We start from the raw sequence: 19078 nt of genomic DNA on the forward strand, positions 1-19078 counted from the left end.
CCCGTTTATAAGTAACCCAGACACCAGCCCTCCTTCCAGGCTTCCAGGCTCTAGCTGCCATACAAAGCAGACCCCAGAAAGCTGGGGGGATTTGGGGAGGGGAGCGGCCCCACCCACTTCCTCTAACCCCTGTCGCTGGGACTGGCGACGCCCTGGCCACTCTTCCCTGTGTGTATATTTAACTCAGCCCTCTGGTGCCCCAGGTGATGCAATGGTAAAGAATCTGCCTGCCAATGCAAGAGACACAGGAGACGTGGGTTCAATCCCTGCATCGGGAAGACGCCCTGGAGGAGGGCATGGCAACGCCCTCCAGTATTCTTGCCTGGGAAATCCCATAGACAGAGAAGCCTGCTGGGCTACAGTCCACGGGGTCACAGAAGAGTCGGACACGACTGAATGCCTGAGCACACACGCGCTGGTGCCCCAGGTGGGGATGTTCCCCACCTCCTGCCCACGTCACTTACACAAGCATCCACTCGAAGCGTTTCTTCAGAATTAGCTCCAGGGGAAGGACGCAGTTCTTCTGAAGAACAGGTGTGCCTCCCCTCTTTGGACCCGTGGGGCACGCAGCAGACCACCTCTGTGCCCTAGAAGCCCAGAGAAAAAGTTTCCGCTTTCGTCAGGCGCCCGGGCGCCCCGGCCCGTCTCCTCCACTCTGGTGCCCGGGTTCTCCGCCTTCACCTCGGGGCTCATCACAGACGAGCTCTGTGGTGGGCTGCCGGCTCCCTGAGGCGGCTGCGGGGCAGGGAGGGGAGAGAAGGCTGGTCTGGCCGTGGCCCCTCTCTGGGCCCTGCCCACCAAGGCTGAGGGGGCAACCTGCCTCTGTGGGCACCCCGCCCGCCGGACAGGCGGGCAGGTTGATTGGGGGCAGGCAGCCTCTTCCCCACCGCCCTGCCCTGCCCCGCCCGAGACCAGTACGCCTGCACGCCCACCCCGTCCCCGCCCTGGCTGCAGCCCCGGGACAGCTCTGCGGCCCCCGAACAGGGGTGCAGGGTGAGAGGGTTTGGCTGTGGCTCCAGACGCGGGGGCCTGGGGAGGCTGAGGCTTGCAGGGAGCTCAGTCAGCTTCAGGCTCTGAGGGCCACTGGGACCCGCCCAGTCACACAGGTCCCCGGGGTCCACGGGATTTTCTCACGGGCGTACACAGCCCGTGCATCGTGGAGAAAGCTCACGCGTGACACAGGGAGCCGGGGACACGCGCTGTCACTGGACTGTGTCACCCACGCAGAGGCCCCCGGCTCTAGGCCCTGGAACTGGGGCTCCACCCTCAGCGCGGTCCCAGCCGAGTCCCTGGGGGCAGCCGGGGTGGGGAGGAGGCCCAGCCTGGCCTCACGCTCTCCTAGCGCCGTTTGATCCCAGCCCTCGGGGCAGTGATGAGCAGGCGTCCGGACGCCTGGCGCGGCCTGGACTCCCGCCTCCAACCACCTGGCCCTGGTCCCCGTGTGCTGTTTCTGGCCTCCGCAGTGTGCACGTGCGGCTTTTCTCAGCAGGACAGGATCACCCTGGACAGAGGCGGGGAGGGTCTGGGGACAGGAAGCAGGTGGTGGGCTCGGCCGGGAGGTCGGAGCTGTGGTATCAGGACCAGGAGCTGGACTGGTCTCGGTGGGCCCCTCCCAGCAAGCCCCTAGCCCCGCTAGCCGGACACATGGCCGGCCTGGGCTCCTGACGTTCAGAAGCTCGTTAGAAATCAGTTCCCGGGGCTCCGCTGCCGGCTCAGGGGTAAAGAACCACCTGCCAATGCAGGACAGTCAGGGATCGACCCCTGATCCGTGAAGATCCCTCGGAGCAGCTCGGCCCATGAGCCACACTGCCGTCTGTGCTCTGGGGTCCGGGAGCCGTGAGCCTGCAGCCTGCGCGCCGAGCTCCGCAGTGAGAAGGCCGCACACCACGGGGACGAGGAGCCCCCGCTCGCTGCGACTAGAGACACGCCTGCCCGGCAACCAAGACCCAGCACAGCCAAGAATAAATCAGTGATGTTTTTAAAGAAATTGGTTTCTGTTGACTTTGCGGATACTCACTGAAGCGGCCTGGGTGCCGGGAGCCCTGCCCAGCTCTGGGGCACCGATGAGCGAAGCCCCAACCTCGCCTCCACTCGGCCGGAGCAAACCCCACCCTCGCCCTCTAAGGCCAGCCTCCCCCAGGGCTCTGCAAGGGGACCGGTAGCCAGAGGTGGCCGGGCGCCCTGGGAATGGACGGGGCGGTGGGCAAAGGCTCCATGGCCTGGCCTCATCCATAACTTATAAACATCACCGAGCCACAAAGGCAGCAGGAGAAGGGGGCGGCAGGGGATGAGACGGTCAGATGGCATCACCCACTCAAAGGACATGACTTTGAGCAAACCAGCTGGGCCCGTCGCTGTTGTTCACATGGTCTTGGGGACACAGTCAGATCTTCCAGGGGGAACCTCTGGCCTTTTCCAGAACAGGGCCCAGACCGTGATAGCCCTCACTAGGGTATGCGCATCTGTGTTAGGTTCTGCTGTTGGACTTGACGATGGAGGCCCAGCTCGCTGGCCGTGGGATGCTCTGTGGTCCCTCTGGCCTTTCCCAGAACAGGGCCCAGACCGTGATGGCCCTCACTGGGGTCTGTGCATCTGTTAGGTTCTGCTGTTGGACATGAGGTCACAGGCCCAGCTTGCTGGCCGTGGGATGCTCTGTGAACCAGGCGGGCACAAGGGCCAGCCAGGCAGCTCCAGAGCCTGAGCTTGTGGACCAGGGGTCGTGAGCGCCTCTGTCAATTACCCCGGATGCCAGGGAAACCACGGCCTAAGTGGAACCATCTGGGGGACAAAGAGGCTTTGTGGAAAGTGCCCTCCTGCTCCGGTCGAGGAGAAGCCGCTGACCATGTGGAGAGGGTGGAGGGGGCCTTCAGCGGCCACCACGGAATGCGGGACGCAGTGGGGCGGGGCAGCGCCGGCACTCAGAGCAAAGACCGCCGGCGAGGGCAGCCCTCCCCCCAGGGCCCTGCGCTCTTTCTAACTTTATTGTGGGGAGAACACGTAACACGGGATCCGGCCTCGCCAGGGCTTGTCTCGGGCAACACACGCAGTGTGGTGGACACAGGCACTCCGTTGTGCAGCAGAGCCCCGGGGCTCAGCCGCTCTTCGCATCCAAAAATCTACCCGCCCGGCAACCACCCCCCCACCGTGTCCCTCCCGCAGCCTGCAACCACCGTTCTGTTCCTGGCTTCTGTGAGCTTGACTCTTTAGTTTCCTCGTATTGGTTGAAATCAGGCAATATTTATTCTTCTGTGACTGGCGTATTTCCCTTAGCATAATATCCTCCAGGGTTATCCGTGTGGTCACATAATGCAGGGTTTCCTTCTTTCTTAGGGCTGAGTAATAGTCCACTGTGTGCATGTACCACATTCTCTATCCATTCATCAGTTGATGGCCATTTAACTGGGCTTCCCCCGTGGCTCAAGTGGTAAAGAGGCTGCCTGCAATGCAGGAGCCGCAGGAGACGTGGGTTTGACTCCTGGGTCTGGAAGATCTCCTGGAGGAGGAAATGGCAAGCCACTCCAGTATTCTTGCCAGGAGAATCTCACGGACAGAGGAGCCTGGAGGGCTACGGTCCATGGGGCATCACAGAGTCAGACATGACTTGAGCGACCGAGCACCCACGCAAGGCCATTTAGCTGGCCTCCATGCCTTGCTGTTGTGAACAGTGCTGCAGTGATCACGGGGCTGCTATCATTTTGAGATCCTGACCTCCATTCCTTTGGCTGTATACCCAGGACTGGCATTGCTGGATCATCTGATGGTCCTATTTTTAATTTTTTTAATTTTGATTTTTTTGGTTCATCATGGATTTTTTTTTGCATCAATTACATTTGTTTTTTAATTTATTTTTTGGCCACACTGTGTGGCATGCATGATCCTAGTTCCCCAGCCAGGAATCAAACTCTCACCCCCAACAGTGGAAGTGTAGAGTCCCAGTCACTGGACTGCCAGAGAAGTCCCTCTATTTTTAACTTTTGGATGAACCTCCATACTATTTTCCATAGTAGCTGCACCATTTTGCACTCTTATCAACAGTGTGCAAGTTTCAAATTTCTCCACATCTTTGTGAACCCTTAGTACCTATTGCTCCATCCCAGCAGGAGCTTAATGCTATCTCACTGAGGTTCTGCTTCACATCTCTGTGATGATCAGTGATGCTGAGCATCTCTTCATATGCTAGTTGAAGGCATCACACTTTCTGATTTCAAAATACATTACAAAGCTATGTAATAAAAAAAATTACATACTGGTATTAGGGCAGACATATGTAACAGAATAGAGCTCAGAAGTAAATCCATGCACGTAAGATCAAGTGATTTTTGACACAGGTGCCAAAAGTACACAATGGGGAAAGGACTGTCTCTTTAACAGATGATGCTGGAAAACTGGATATCCCCACACAAAATAATAAAGCTGGACTCTTATACCACACACACCAATCAACTCAAAATGGATTAAAGATCCAAAACTCTAAAACTTCTAGAAGCAAACATAGGGGAAAAGCTTCTTGATATTGATCTTGGCAATGACATGGCATGTCATGTAGCGAAGTGAAAGTCGCTCAGTCGTGTCCGACCCTTTGTGACCCTAAGGACTGTACAGTCCACGGAATTCTCCAGGCCAGAATACTGGAGTGGGTAGCCTTTCCCTTCTCCAGGGGATCTTCCCAACCCAGGGATCAAACCCAGGTCTCCCGCATTGCAAGTGGGTTCTTTACCAGCTGAGCCACAAGGGAAGCCCAAGAATACTGGAGTGGTTAGCCGATCCCTTCTCCAGGGGATCTTCCCAAGCCAGGAATCAAACTGGGGTCTTCTGCATTGCAGGCCAATTCTTTACCAACTGAGCTATCAGGGAAGCCCCATATGGCACATAATATGAAACCAAAAGCATAGGCAACAGAAGCAAAACTAGACAAGCTGGACTATGTCAGAGTCAATTTAAAAAAAAGAAAGAAAGAATACCATTTACAGCAACACAGGTGGGCCTAGAGATGATCATACGAAGTGAAGTAAGTCAGACACCATATGATGTCACCTATTGTGCGGGATCTAAAAAAGTGATAACAAATGAACTTATCTGGAAGAAAGACTTAACAGATACAGAAAACAAGTCTATGTCTACAACAAAACAAAGAGGAAAGGTGGTGGGGGGTAGGATAAATTAAGAGTTTGGGGTTAACGTATACACACTACTATACATAAAATAAACAGACAACAAGGACCTTACTATACAGCACAGGAACTATACTCAATTCTATAACAACCTAAATGGGAAAGGAATCTAAAAGAGGATGGATACATATGTACGTATAACAGAATCACTTTGTGTGCATCTGAAACTGATACAATGTTGTAAATTAACTATACTCCAATATAAAATAAAAATTTTTAAAAATAATAAGAGAAAACATTACTTTCAGCACCATTGTTTTGCTACATATATAAAGAAAATCCATTCTTGGTTTTTGCTACATATATAAAGAAAATTCATTTATATAGGTTATGCTTCAATTACACATTTCACAACCTCCCCTCCAAAAAAGAATAATTGGTTAATATTTGGAGAAAAACAAAGTTAGATGTAACGCCCTTTATGCCCTAAAACTCTGTAGCTAAAGCACAAAGTTTTATGTGTTAAAAGTGAAGTCAGGGGCTGCCCTGGGGGTCCAGTGGTTAAGAATCTGCCTTGCAATGCAGGGCACACCAGTTTGTCCCGGTCCAAAAGATCCTACATGCCAGGAGCAATGATGCCCGAGTGCCACGACGACTGGGCCTATGCTCGAGCCCATGATCCACAGGAAACCACCACAATGAGAAGGCCACACACCGCAAGAGAAGCCCCCGATGCCACAACCAGGAGAAGCCTGCACACAGCAGTGAAGACCCCATGCAGCCAAACATAAAAAATAAATTAAAAAATGAAATCAGAATCGTGCAAAAATGTAGGCCATAATTTACATATCAGTTCATGTAACATACATGATCTGGGGGAAAGGAAGGTCGGTCTTGAATGGCTCCAAGGCTAGAAACACGCTAAAAGGAGGTCAAGAGTTATGGCAGCTAAAATCATACAGTAAATGATGCTGTAGACATCACGGAAAAGAAAGTGAAAAATTATAAATGGGGTAAAAATATGGGCAACAAATAAGAGGAAAACAGACATAACAGCCTTAATATTTAAAGAACTCCTAAAAATAAATAACAAAGAGAAGCACCCCAACAGAAAAACATCCAAAGACGGATCATTCACGAAGGACAAACGTGGCCGATAATACACATTAGAAACACAATATGGGACCCACACGTTAAAACCACAAAGTCAGTGCAAAGGTCAGACTGGCAGGGATTAAGAAAGAGCTTTTGCCAAAAAATTAAAATTGAATCTGATCAAGCTTCTGGATCAACAGCAATTATAGTAAATACCAAGATCTCAGTTCCCCGACGGGGACCTGAGGCAAGCTGCTGTTGCTGCTCAGTTGCTAAGTCGAGTTGACTCTTTGCCACCCCATGAACTGCAGCTCACCAGCACCCCTGTCCTTCACCATCGCCAGGCCCACTGAATCAGCGATGCCATCCAGCCATCTCATCATCTGTCCCCCCTTCTCCTCCTGCCTTCAATCTTCCCCTGCATCAGGGTCTTTTCCAATGAGTCGGCTCCTCACATCAGGTGGCCAAAGGATTGGAGCTTCAGCTTCAGCATCAGTCCTTCCAATGAATATTCAAGGCTGATTTCCTTTAGGACTGACTGGTTTGATCTCCTTGGTGTCCAAAGGAGTCTGAAGAGTCTTTTCCAGCACCACAGCTCGAAAGCATCCGTTCCTTGGTGCTCAGCTTTCTCATGGTCCAATTAGCACATCTGTACCTGACCACTGGAAAAACCACAGCTTTGACTACACAGACCTTTGTTGGCAAAGTGTTGTCTCTGCTTTTTAATACGCTGTCTAGCGGTGACAGGTTTTCTTTTGTGTCCAAAATCACTGTGGATGGCGACTGCAGCCATGAAATTAGAAGACGCTCTTTGGAAGGAAAGGAGCAAGGACAAACCTAGACAACCTAGACAGAGATGAGAGCAGTAGGTAAAACTTGGGAGATGCAAAGAGGAACATTTTGACACAGACTGGATGAACAAACTAGCTTCTTGAAAATTCTCTGCATAGGAGTAAAGGGGGAGGATGGAGACCCCTAGATCAGAGACGCAGGACGGGTCAGCCAGTCTGGCACATGGACCCTGCCTGCATCCAACTCAAACATGTCGTGAAAAACCAAACAAAATGAAAACAACCATCTATGAAATTGAAGAGGCAGAGGGATCTGATCAAAGACTAGAGATTTCATAAATAAGGAATTATTGTAAATTTTGTTTGAGGGCTGACTATTGTATTGTGGTTATGCTTTTTATGCTGCTTCTTTGGGAGGACAGATGGAAATAATTATAGCAGAACTAGTATTATGGCTAGAATCTGCTCCCAGGGCACAGGTTGGCGGAGGAGGTGGGCAGGACTGGCCACAGTGACCTTTGTTGGAGCAGGTCAAAGGCTACAGGGTCTTTGTACTATTGGTTCTGCCTACTTTCCTGTGTGTTCAAGATGTTCCAAGTTAGTAATAATAATAAAAAGTGTGGGTTCTATTCGGTGTTGAATGGGAAGGGACATGGGACCACCTTTCCAGATGGCAGAAAATCTGAGTATACCTGCAGATCCAGCAGCACAACTTCTAGAATCTTCTCTTACAAATATAATTGAAAGACCTTATAAAACTGTATATGTAAGACTATTTATCCAGCAATTTTTGTAACAGGTAGATGAAAAAAAGAATGAATGAATGAAAAGAACATAAATTCACACTAGGGAGTGAGTGGGCAAACACACTGTGTTTCTAGTCAGTGGAGTTAATACCGTGCAGCATCTGAACCCAACCTTTTTTTTCCTTTTTTGCCTCGATGCATGGCCTACAGGATCTCAGTTCCCCGACCAGGGACAGGCCATGGCAGTCAGAGCACCAAATCCTAACTACGGAACTCCCTAGGCTGACCTTTAGAACGACAGCTTAAACACGTGCTGACGTGAGAAGACGTCCATGACGGTAACATCCAGAAGACAGGCTGGTAGATGTGTATGCTCACCCAGAAGAAGTTTTGTTAAGATACACATTGAAATGTGAGCATCAGTTACCTCTGTGTAATATTTTTATACTTTTATATTCATATTTCATTTCCAACTTATCTATGGGAATTTGAGGTATCTTTGTGCCTTTTTTTTGGGGGGGGGGGCTGAGCTGCTTGGCATGTGGGATCTTAGTTCCTTGACCAGGAATCAAACCCACACCCCCTGCACTGGAAGCATGGAGTGTTAACAACTGGGCTGCCAGGTAAGTCCCATGGTAACATTTGTGGAATATGTATAAAAAACAAAATTGAAGATTAAACTACATTTTAAAAGGAGGCAAAACATTTCAAGTGATGCTAATATGTCTGTGATAACCATTTAACATGCTTCTGAATTTTCTGAGAATTTTGTAAGTTGTTTCAAGGTTTAGAATCCATTATAAACTTATTTTGTGAAATGATAAAAGGTATGTATTGATATTTTCATCTTTACACAAAAAGCAATGACAGATCATGTTTAAAGAATGCATGGAAAATTTAATGGGTATCAACTTACGTGTAAGTGTATTTAATACACACACACACAAATGCCTGGTCTGTTTCCTCGGGGTGTTCCTCTTTTTTGGCAAGAACACAGAGATGGAGCACTTTAAAGGTATAATCACATTTCACACTTGTCCCGGGTGTGTCAAAACCCAGCTTCATGGAATCTGTGCAGGTTTTGCGTGTTGCCTGATGTTTCTGTACCTGTGGGGCTGACAGACTGAGGTGCCGAGGGAGGGGGTCCCTGTGTTAGGTCTCTGGGCCGTGGGTCCGCTCCTGCCTCTCGCAGCCCCTCACGTCCACGCAGGACAGAGCGGCTCTCCGATGCTTACCTACACCCTTAGAGCCAGCCCTTCCCGACCGACGGCAGTCAGAGCCGTGAAGATAACACACTTTTTTGAAATAACATGTTTTACAAGTTTTACTTATTTTTTGTTGGCCGCACCCTTCAGCACGTGGAAATCTTGTTCCCCGACCAGGGACCAAATCCACACCCACTGCACTGGAAGGGGGAGACTTAACCACTGGGCCACCAGGGAGGGCCCCCTGCCACCTTTGAAAATGACGGCTTCCCACAGTGACGCGGGAGCCTGTTCGCTCGGTAACACTGGCGGAAATAAATAAGTCCGTATCCGGAGGAGGTGCCCCCAGCAAGCCCAGGGTGGACACGCGGGGTGGGATGGGCTGTTTCCCTCCCTTCTCTTCTACACGAACAAGTATATTTTTATAATGATAAAAATGCCATTTAAGAAAGTTTTACCAAAACATCCTCTCCCCCCATCCGTTTCAGGCTGCAGGGCCCAGAAGGAAGTGGGCCGGCGGGAGAGATGGGGATGATTAGGGGGCAAATCCGGAGCCAGGCGAAGGCCAGGCCAGGAGGGTGGAATGTCCACAGGTCACCCCGCCGGGCTTTCTGTGCCCGGGATCTCTGTGGGCGGGAAGGCCAGATGGCAGGCTCCGAGGGGCACAGAGAAGGTTCCGGAAGCTTAGACCCTTGGCGCGCTCCACTGCGGGCCTGTTCTGAGTTGACAGAGAATGGAAGCCATGTCCCGTAGGCCCCACCAGCTCTGCCATGCTCTCCTTCCCGTCTGAGAACTGCAGGAGTTCGGGATAAAGCTGCTGGCTCCCACATGCCGGCTGGCTTTAACCCACCCCTCTCGTCGGAATCACACTGTTAGGTCTCCTCGTGCGCGGCTTTTCCATAGAAGACCAACCGCTCTGGCCTCAGAAGGGCTGTGGGGCAGGGGCCAGACGCCCAGCAGTGGCCAGGCCTCGTGTACTCAGGTCTCACACTAGTGACACACGGGCGGGGAGCAGACGCCCAGCGGCGGCCAGGCCTCGTGTACTCAGGTCTCACACTAGTGACACGCGGGCGGGGAGCAGACGCCCAGCGGTGACCAGGCCTCGTGTACTCAGGTCTCACACTAGTGACACGCGGGCGGGGAGCAGATGCCCAGCAGTGACCAGGCCTCGTGTACTCAGGTCTCACACTACTGACACACGGGCGGGAGCCAGACGCCCAGCAGTGACCAGGCCTCGTGTACTCAGGTCTCACACTAGTGACACATGGGCGGGAGCCAGACGCCCAGCAGTGACCAGGCCTCGTGTACTCAGGTCTCACACTAGTGACACACGGGCGGGAGCCAGACGCCCAGCAGTGACCAGGCCTCGTGTACTCAGGTCTCACACTAGTGACACACGGGCGGGAGCCAGATGCCCAGCGGTGACCAGGCCTCGTGTACTCAGGTCTCACATAGTGACACACGGGCGGGGAGCAGACGCCCAGCAGTGACCAGGCCTCGTGTACTCAGGTCTCACACTAGTGACACACGGGCGGGGAGCAGACGCCCAGCGGTGACCAGGCCTCGTGTACTCAGGACTCACACTAGTGACACACGGGCGGGGAGCAGACGCCCAGCGGTGACCAGGCCTCGTGTACTCAGGTCTCACATAGTGACACATGGGAAGGGAGCAGACGCCCAGCGGTGACCAGGCCTCATGTACTCAGGTCTCACATAGTGACACATGGGCAGGGGCCAGACGCCCAGCGGTGACCAGGCCTCGTGTACTCAGGTCTCACACTAGTGACACACGGGCGGGGAGCCAGACGCCCAGCGGTGACCAGGCCTCGTGTACTCAGGTCTCACACTAGTGACACACGGGCGGGGAGCAGACGCCCAGCAGTGACCAGGCCTCATGTACTCAGGTCTCACACTAGTGACACACGGGCGGGAGCCAGACGCCCAGCAGTGACCAGGCCTCGTGTACTCAGGTCTCACACTAGTGACACGCGGGCGGGGAGCAGACGCCCAGCGGCGGCCAGGCCTCGTGTACTCAGGTCTCACACTAGTGACACGCGGGCGGGGAGCAGACGCCCAGCGGTGACCAGGCCTCGTGTACTCAGGTCTCACACTAGTGACACGCGGGCGGGGAGCAGATGCCCAGCAGTGACCAGGCCTCGTGTACTCAGGTCTCACACTAGTGACACACGGGCGGGAGCCAGACGCCCAGCAGTGACCAGGCCTCGTGTACTCAGGTCTCACACTAGTGACACATGGGCGGGAGCCAGACGCCCAGCAGTGACCAGGCCTCGTGTACTCAGGTCTCACACTAGTGACACACGGGCGGGAGCCAGACGCCCAGCAGTGACCAGGCCTCGTGTACTCAGGTCTCACACTAGTGACACACGGGCGGGAGCCAGATGCCCAGCGGTGACCAGGCCTCGTGTACTCAGGTCTCACACTAGTGACACACGGGCGGGGAGCAGACGCCCAGCAGTGACCAGGCCTCGTGTACTCAGGTCTCACACTAGTGACACACGGGCGGGGAGCAGACGCCCAGCGGTGACCAGGCCTCGTGTACTCAGGACTCACACTAGTGACACACGGGCGGGGAGCAGACGCCCAGCGGTGACCAGGCCTCGTGTACTCAGGTCTCACACTAGTGACACACGGGCGGGGAGCAGATGCCCAGCAGTGACCAGGCCTCATGTACTCCGGTCTCACACTAGTGACACACGGGCGGGGAGCAGATGCCCAGCAGTGACCAGGCCTCGTGTACTCAGGTCTCACATAGTGACACACGGGCGGGGAGCAGACGCCCAGCGGCGGCCAGGCCTCGTGTACTCAGGTCTCACACTAGTGACACACGGGCGGGGAGCAGACGCCCAGCAGTGACCAGGCCTCGTGTACTCAGGTCTCACACTAGTGACACACGGGCGGGGAGCAGATGCCCAGCAGTGACCAGGCCTCGTGTACTCAGGTCTCACATAGTGACACACGGGCGGGGAGCAGACGCCCAGCGGCGGCCAGGCCTCGTGTACTCAGGTCTCACACTAGTGACACACGGGCGGGGAGCAGAGGCCCAGCAGTGACCAGGCCTCCTGTACTCAGGTCTCACACTAGTGACACACGGGCGGGGAGCAGACGCCCAGCGGTGACCAGGCCTCGTGTACTCAGGTCTCACACTAGTGACACACGGGCGGGGAGCAGATGCCCAGCGGTGACCAGGCCTCGTGTACTCAGGTCTCACACTAGTGACACACGGGCGGGGAGCAGACGCCCAGCGGTGACCAGGCCTCGTGTACTCAGGTCTCACACTAGTGACACACGGGCGGGGAGCAGACGCCCAGCAGTGACCAGGCCTCGTGTACTCAGGTCTCACACTAGTGACACACGGGCGGGGAGCAGATGCCCAGCAGTGACCAGGCCTCGTGTACTCAGGTCTCACACTAGTGACACATGGGAAGGGAGCAGGCGCCCAGCAGTGACCAGGCCTCATGTACTCAGGTCTCACATAGTGACACATGGGCGGGGAGCAGACGCCCAGCGGTGACCAGGCCTCGTGTACTCAGGTCTCACACTAGTGACACATGGGAAGGGAGCAGATGCCCAGCGGTGACCAGGCCTCGTGTACTCAGGTCTCACACTAGTGACACACGGGCGGGGAGCAGATGCCCAGCAGTGACCAGGCCTCATGTACTCAGGTCTCACACTAGTGACACATGGGCGGGAGCCAGACGCCCAGCGGTGACCAGGCCTCGTGTACTCAGGTCTCACACTAGTGACACATGGACAATGGCCAGACGCCCAGCGGTGACCAGGCCTCATGTACTCAGGTCTCACACTAGTGACACATGGGAAGGGAGCAGATGCCCAGCGGCGGCCAGGCCTCGTGTACTCAGGTCTCACACTAGTGACACACGGGCGGGGAGCAGATGCCCAGCAGTGACCAGGCCTCATGTACTCAGGTCTCACACTAGTGACACACGGGGGGGAGCCAGACGCCCAGCGGTGACCAGGCCTCGTGTACTCAGGTCTCACACTAGTGACACACAGGCGGGAGCCAGACGCCCAGCAGTGACCAGGCCTCGTGTACTCAGGTCTCACACTAGTGACACATGGGAAGGGAGCAGACGCCCAGCGATGACCAGGCCTCGTGTACTCAGGTCTCACACTAGTGACACACAGGCGGGAGCCAGACGCCCAGCGGTGACCAGGCCTCGTGTACTCAGGTCTCACATAGTGACACATGGGAAGGGGCTGGATGCCCAGCAGTGACCAGGCCCTATGTACTCAGGCCTCACATAGTGACACATGGGCAGGGGCCAGACGCCCAGCAGTGACCAGGCCTCATGTACTCAGGTCTCACACTAGTGACACATGGGAAGGGAGCAGATGCCCAGCGGCGGCCAGGCCTCGTGTACTCAGGTCTCACACTAGTGACACACGGGCGGGGAGCAGATGCCCAGCAGTGACCAGGCCCTATGTACTCAGGTCTCACACTAGTGACACACGGGCGGGAGCCAGACGCCCAGCAGTGACCAGGCCTCATGTACTCAGGTCTCACACTAGTGACACATGGGAAGGGAGCAGATGCCCAGCGGCGGCCAGGCCTCGTGTACTCAGGTCTCACACTAGTGACAGCCCCTTGGTCCTCAGACCCTTGCATACTCGAGAGTGAGGCGGAGACGCTGGCGGGCGTGGGGAGGTGAGTCCTGACCCGTGTCCGCCTGGCCCCGCCACAGGGGTGGCTGCACCCGCCGGGTGCTGCGTGGGGGCTTCTTCTCCCCCGAAAGCTTTCAGTCCACGTAAACGGCTGGGGTGACCCATGTGCCGCCTCAGTGACCAAACACTCACTGTGCCTACGTGGACACCCCTTCTCCCCATGATCTGGGGGGAAAGGAAGAGCTTATACACAAAACACCAGGTTGGGATCTAAGCATCTTCATGTTTTCCAGACAAATGAAGGTGTCGATCTCATTTTGAGAAGAGAGAAGTAAATTAACACTCTTAAAAAAATGTCTTTTTATGGTCTGAAGCCTCAGCTCCTTCTCTCCTGCTGCCTGGACGTTTCTCCATCCGGTCACAGCTCTGCAAGCTTATTTGGGGTTCATTGTCCACTGGCTCCAAAAACGCTGGGGGCAGAAAATGCTTTCCGTCCTGCGGCCCGGCAGTGCCGCGTGACTGCGGGTAATCCATCCCACAGACACTGTTGTGCTCATTTCCTTTCTGCACCCTGTCTTCCGGCCTCGTCCGTCCAGCCTGAACCTCTCACCCAGGACTGCACACCACAATTGCCTATGGATCAGGCTCTTCTGACGTGGATGCTGCGGGCTGGCTGGTGGCAGAGGACACGGCCACGTGGATGGCCCAGGGAAACACGGAGAGCTGGGCTTTTGTCCGCCGCGGCCCTGGGAGGGGAGATGACCTGTGAACAAGCTGCCACCTGGGGTTTTGCTGGGACCTGTCTAGAGGTGACAAGGGCATCCTGGGAACACACCAGTCTCCACAGTCAGACCAGACACTGAAAACCCGAGAGAAGATGAGAAACTCCCATTTTAATATAAAAGTGGTTTTGCGCCTGGTAACTTCACTTGGGGAAATCACACAGAACAGACTCGATGCTAACATTTAGTAAAATTCGGTGTAAGATTACAAAACATTTTAAATATAAAAATAAGACTTTTAATTAAAAAAGAGCACATAAGCAGCTCTGGATACACCCTCGAAACAACAGCAAAGTATGGAGCAGGGCTTTACATCTGGATGCGGACTCTTAAACCTCACACGAAGCTTGATGCTGGATACTTTCAACTTTTAAATAAAGCCGTTGATCTTCCCCAGCAGGCTGCACTGGAAAGGCAGCTTCAGGAGGAGTGAGGTCTGGAGGCTCTTTGGCTCTGGAGTGAGGAGGTGGGACCTCGGAACAGGAGGTGCCAGGTCCACCTGGGGAGTACATCTCTGGTGCACGAGGGCTTGAAACCATGACCGGGACCTTCCTTTCCCAGCGCGTTCTTCTACCGATCTTCCGTGTGGTTAAAATGTCCCTACAACGAGAAAACGGTGCGTCGTGGGAATGAACCTACCTTGGCTTCAGGTTCACAACACAGAGCTCTGCCTTTCAGACGGCGGAGCTCACACGCATTCTGAGCTAAGCACGTATTTACAGAGCATATATAAAATACTATAATTAAGATATTTAAAGCACTTCCTACAGTGCTTGGCACATAGAATGTTCTTCATAAATGTTATTTCTCTTCTCTCCTACAGTTCTATGAGAGAGGAAAACAGAGAATCAAAGTATCATTTATAAACTCATAGTTTAGTTTTTTTTTAATGATGTCTGAATACTGAATATGGATTCAGCACAAGTGCGCTGCAGCAGGCTCCTCGCAGGGGGCCCAGGGCTGGAAGTAACCCAGCTTCACGAGGATCCCACTTGGGCCTGGCCTCCCTGCCCCTGGAGCAGACCTCCTGTCTCCTCAGCTTCACGCAGAAGTGACTGAGATGTGTCACTGTGCCACCCCACTGTACCCCCGTCTGAATGGGGTTTATCTGGAGACACACTGGAGGCAGAACAAATAAGACAGGGGACAACTAGGCACACAGACACCTCCAAAAGAGGATGAAAACCTCAAATCTTCTACACAAAAGACCTGCAGGAATCACTCACTTAAACCTCTCACCAATCTCTGTTCCCTGACACGACTTCAAGTTTCCAAGTCATCACATTTTTCTCCCCAGGGTCATTTGTTGACGTCCCTCTCAAAGCTCAGACGTCTGTCCCTGATGCAGAAGTGAGGTCTGATGTCCTCAGACTCTGAGGCGGCCACTGGCAGGGACCAGCCACTGGAGGTGCGTCTGATGGGGGGTCTGGGCACCGAGCCCCTGATTTAATAAAGTCATGAAGGAAGAGGACAGCTGTGCCTTAAACATTAGTCTCACTGTTGACAATCAGAATTCCCACTGCCTGTCTGAGTAGGCTGGAAAAGTGATATCAAAAGCAATAGTGGGAAATACGACACTTTTGATAAAACACAATTTCACTATTTTTCCACCAACCAAGAGAAGAGTGTTTTTTTTTCAAGAGAGTTTTGTTTCTAATACTGGGATCAAAAGAGACTCAGGTCCAAAGAGACACCTAGTACATCAGAATAACACTGTCAAAAACCAAATAGTCTTGAAAGCTATTGAAAGAAATGCTACATCAAGTTAAAGAGATCCTCGATAAAATTAACAGCTGATTTCTCAGCCCAATTCAGAGTGCTGAAAGTCAACCAAGAATTTTGTATCCAACAGAACTATCCTTCAAAAATGAGAAATTAAGACACTCCGAGATGAACAAAAACAGAAAAAAATCTGTCGCTAGCAGACCTACCCTACAAGAAATACTGATGAGACTCTCAGGTTAAAATTAAAGGACCTCAGACCATAGCTTAAGTCCATAAGAACCCATGAAAACGGCATTTTTTCCCCTAATTATTACCTATGAGTCCCTCCTCCACTCAAGCTGTCTTACTTCAACAGCACCTCTCTGCCTTGGGTCGCAGCTTCTGAAGGACGTCCTCTGGCCGCACCTCTCCGTGGACGCCCCCACCCCCCACCCCTGCCAATAAGTCCTGTCCCCCGGCTGGGAGCGCCTCCCCGCCAGGTGCCTGCTCCTGAGATCAGAGCCCAGCACTGGCACGCTTGCTGCAGGCTGAAAGGTGCACCGTGGGCAGGTGGGAGCCAGAACGTGGACGGGAAAGGACGCGTCTGTGTGCTTGAGCTTAAGGCCTCCTGGCAGCCAGGACAGGGCCTGGGCTGGGAACAGGGTGGGCCAGGGGCCAGCTTTCCCTCACTGCACCAGGTCCCAGCATGGAGCTCCGAGAAAGTCCACAACCCTCTATTTGAACCTGGCCTTCCACCTTGTTATGAAGGACTGTTTGTCAGTGCAAGTCTGCAGCAGTGGAGGAACGCAGAGCACACACCAGGGAAAAAGAAGACTGGATTCCCGAGGTCAGGTTCTGCCTCCATCCCAGACGGTCCTGACGCTCCCCGGTGCTGGACCGTGTCCCAGCCCAGTCCACAGACAGCCTTCCAGGGCAGAAGTGGAAGGTGGGGACAAAGCTTAGTACTCATCGGCGCCCAGCAGCAGCTTCCGGTGAGCAGCTCAGAACGGCAGCCAGCACGCTGTTTCCAGTCAGTCTCCTCCAGAGTATGTCCAAAGGGATCAAGCCCGGGAACCGACGCATCTTGACCAGGGACAGGACACGTGGGTGGCACAGGAGCCAGGGGGAGGTGGGCGAAAGCAAGGTGACAGCCCGTGACCGTCTCTGCTCCTCGGAGGCTGAGTCAGGGGCTCACGCTGGGAGGGAAGACGCAGGCCTGGCCCAGGCCCAGGCTTCTGAGGGGCGGACCCCCCGCCACAGTGCTGTGACGGACACCGCTCCTGCCCCAGACTCGCAAGGATCAAGAGCTTCACAGAGGAGCTGTGGACAAACGGCAACTCTAAAAATAGGGCGTAAGGATGCATGTATATTCCAGGAAAAGTCTTGAGTTTAAAACTAAAAAAAAAGTGTACGCACAGCTTTCCTGGACTTCCAAAGCAGGCGTGGAGGACACTCTCCAAAATCCACTCAGGCTGTTCTCATACAGAAATGTGCATTATCTCAAACTCACTACTGTGGGCTACAAGAGAGGGACTGCCTGGCTCTTCAGCAGGGATGCTGACCCTTAAGAGGTCTAAGGAACCTGCTCTGCACAGTCTGAGGAGCTTAAAGGGCCCACCTACCCACTGCTGCTGCTACTGCTTTTAAAACAGATTCTTGTTGCTGTTTTCATTTTTACCTTTTGACTCCCTTCACCAATTTCTCCCACCCCTCATGCACCATCTCTGGCAACCACCAATCTGTTCTATGAGCTTTTCTTGTTTTTTAGGGTTCCATGTATAAGACAGAATCTGTCTTTTTCTGTCTGACCCATTTCATTTACCACAATGTCCCCAGATGCTATCCATGTTGCTGGAAATGGCGGCATCTCCCTCTTTTATGGCTGAATAATATTTCACTGGATAAAGAGCACAATTTCTTTATCTCCTCCTCCATCTTATTTTTGCTAGCTCATCTTATGGTCAACAATCTTGCTGAATATTAGTCTTAGTAGTTTATCTGCAGATTTGCTTGGATTTTCCATGTAGATGATATCAGGAAATAACAATTTAGTTTTCTTCCCCTTCTAATTCTTGCAGCCATTGTTTCTTCTTCCTTGTTTAACTGTCTGAGTTAGAAACCCTGCCAAGCAGAAGTGGTGATGGCAAACAAACTTGTTTCTCTCTTCATCCAAAGAAATGCTCCCCCTAACTGTGGAGACCTTTCAACCTCACCAGGATAAACCCTCATTTCTGGTTTTATCTTGAGTGGGATTTGGAGTAACTGAGCAGTTTCTGCCTCTATTAAGATGACAGTTTGATTTCTTTTTTTCCTCCTTTGATCAAACAATGTAGTTCTTTTCTAAAGTAAGTCATCTGTATGTTCCTTTATGTAGAATTTCTTTTAACCTATAAAACCATCTGGGATGGTAGCTTTTGAGAACATTCCCAAATTATTCCATTGGGATTCTCTCTTCTGGAGTTAGTTCTGGCAACTGAATTACTATGAGGGCAAGGGAATTCCCACTGCACTGGTCTCCCCAGCTCTGAGCATGTCACAGATGCATGTTCACACAGGACAGTCCCCTTAGCGTTGCAGAGCGTTATTCCACGGTCCTTGGTGTCTGTAACTAATGGGGGGTCTGCTGTTACTCAAAGCACTGTTCCTTCACAGCTATCAGTGGCTCCTCTCCGGCAGCTCTCCAGAATTCTCTTTCACACTGTTCAGTTTCACCATGATATGTCAGACGTACAGATACATCAGGTCCAAGACTCACCAGGACTTTTCAGGAATACAAAAAAGTATAGACAGCAATGTAACAAATATCCACAAACCATCACATAGCTTACGAGCCAAAATGCCGCAGGTAAGACATCAGCCGTTCTCACTGAAGTGTACATTTACTGAGTAAATACGTGCCGACCCATGCATGGCGGCTCAGTGGGTAAAGAATCTGCCTGCAATGCAAGAGACCCAGAAGATCCCCTGGAGAAGGAAACGGCAACCCGCCCCAGTATTCCT

At 52.9% G+C, this 19078-nt stretch overlaps 1 protein-coding gene across 8 annotated transcripts in view; it reads right to left on the bottom strand.

The window, feature by feature from the left end:
• C15H10orf143 (chromosome 15 C10orf143 homolog) overlaps positions 1-19078 on the bottom strand; it is a 62430-nt gene that overhangs the window by 19860 nt on the left and 23492 nt on the right. The window contains exon 4 of one of the 8 annotated variants that reach the window (XM_043926240.1): positions 14466-14974. The exons of the other annotated variants lie outside the window; for them this stretch is intronic. Within the exon in view, the coding sequence (XP_043782175.1) occupies positions 14945-14974 (30 nt within the window). The 3' untranslated portion in view covers positions 14466-14944. Of the gene's footprint in view, positions 1-14465; positions 14975-19078 lie in introns of those variants that run through there. 8 annotated transcript variants of the gene reach the window in all.

This window comes from Cervus elaphus, chromosome 15 (genome assembly GCF_910594005.1).
Source record: "Cervus elaphus chromosome 15, mCerEla1.1, whole genome shotgun sequence".
NCBI classification, from domain to species: Eukaryota; Metazoa; Chordata; class Mammalia; order Artiodactyla; family Cervidae; genus Cervus; species Cervus elaphus.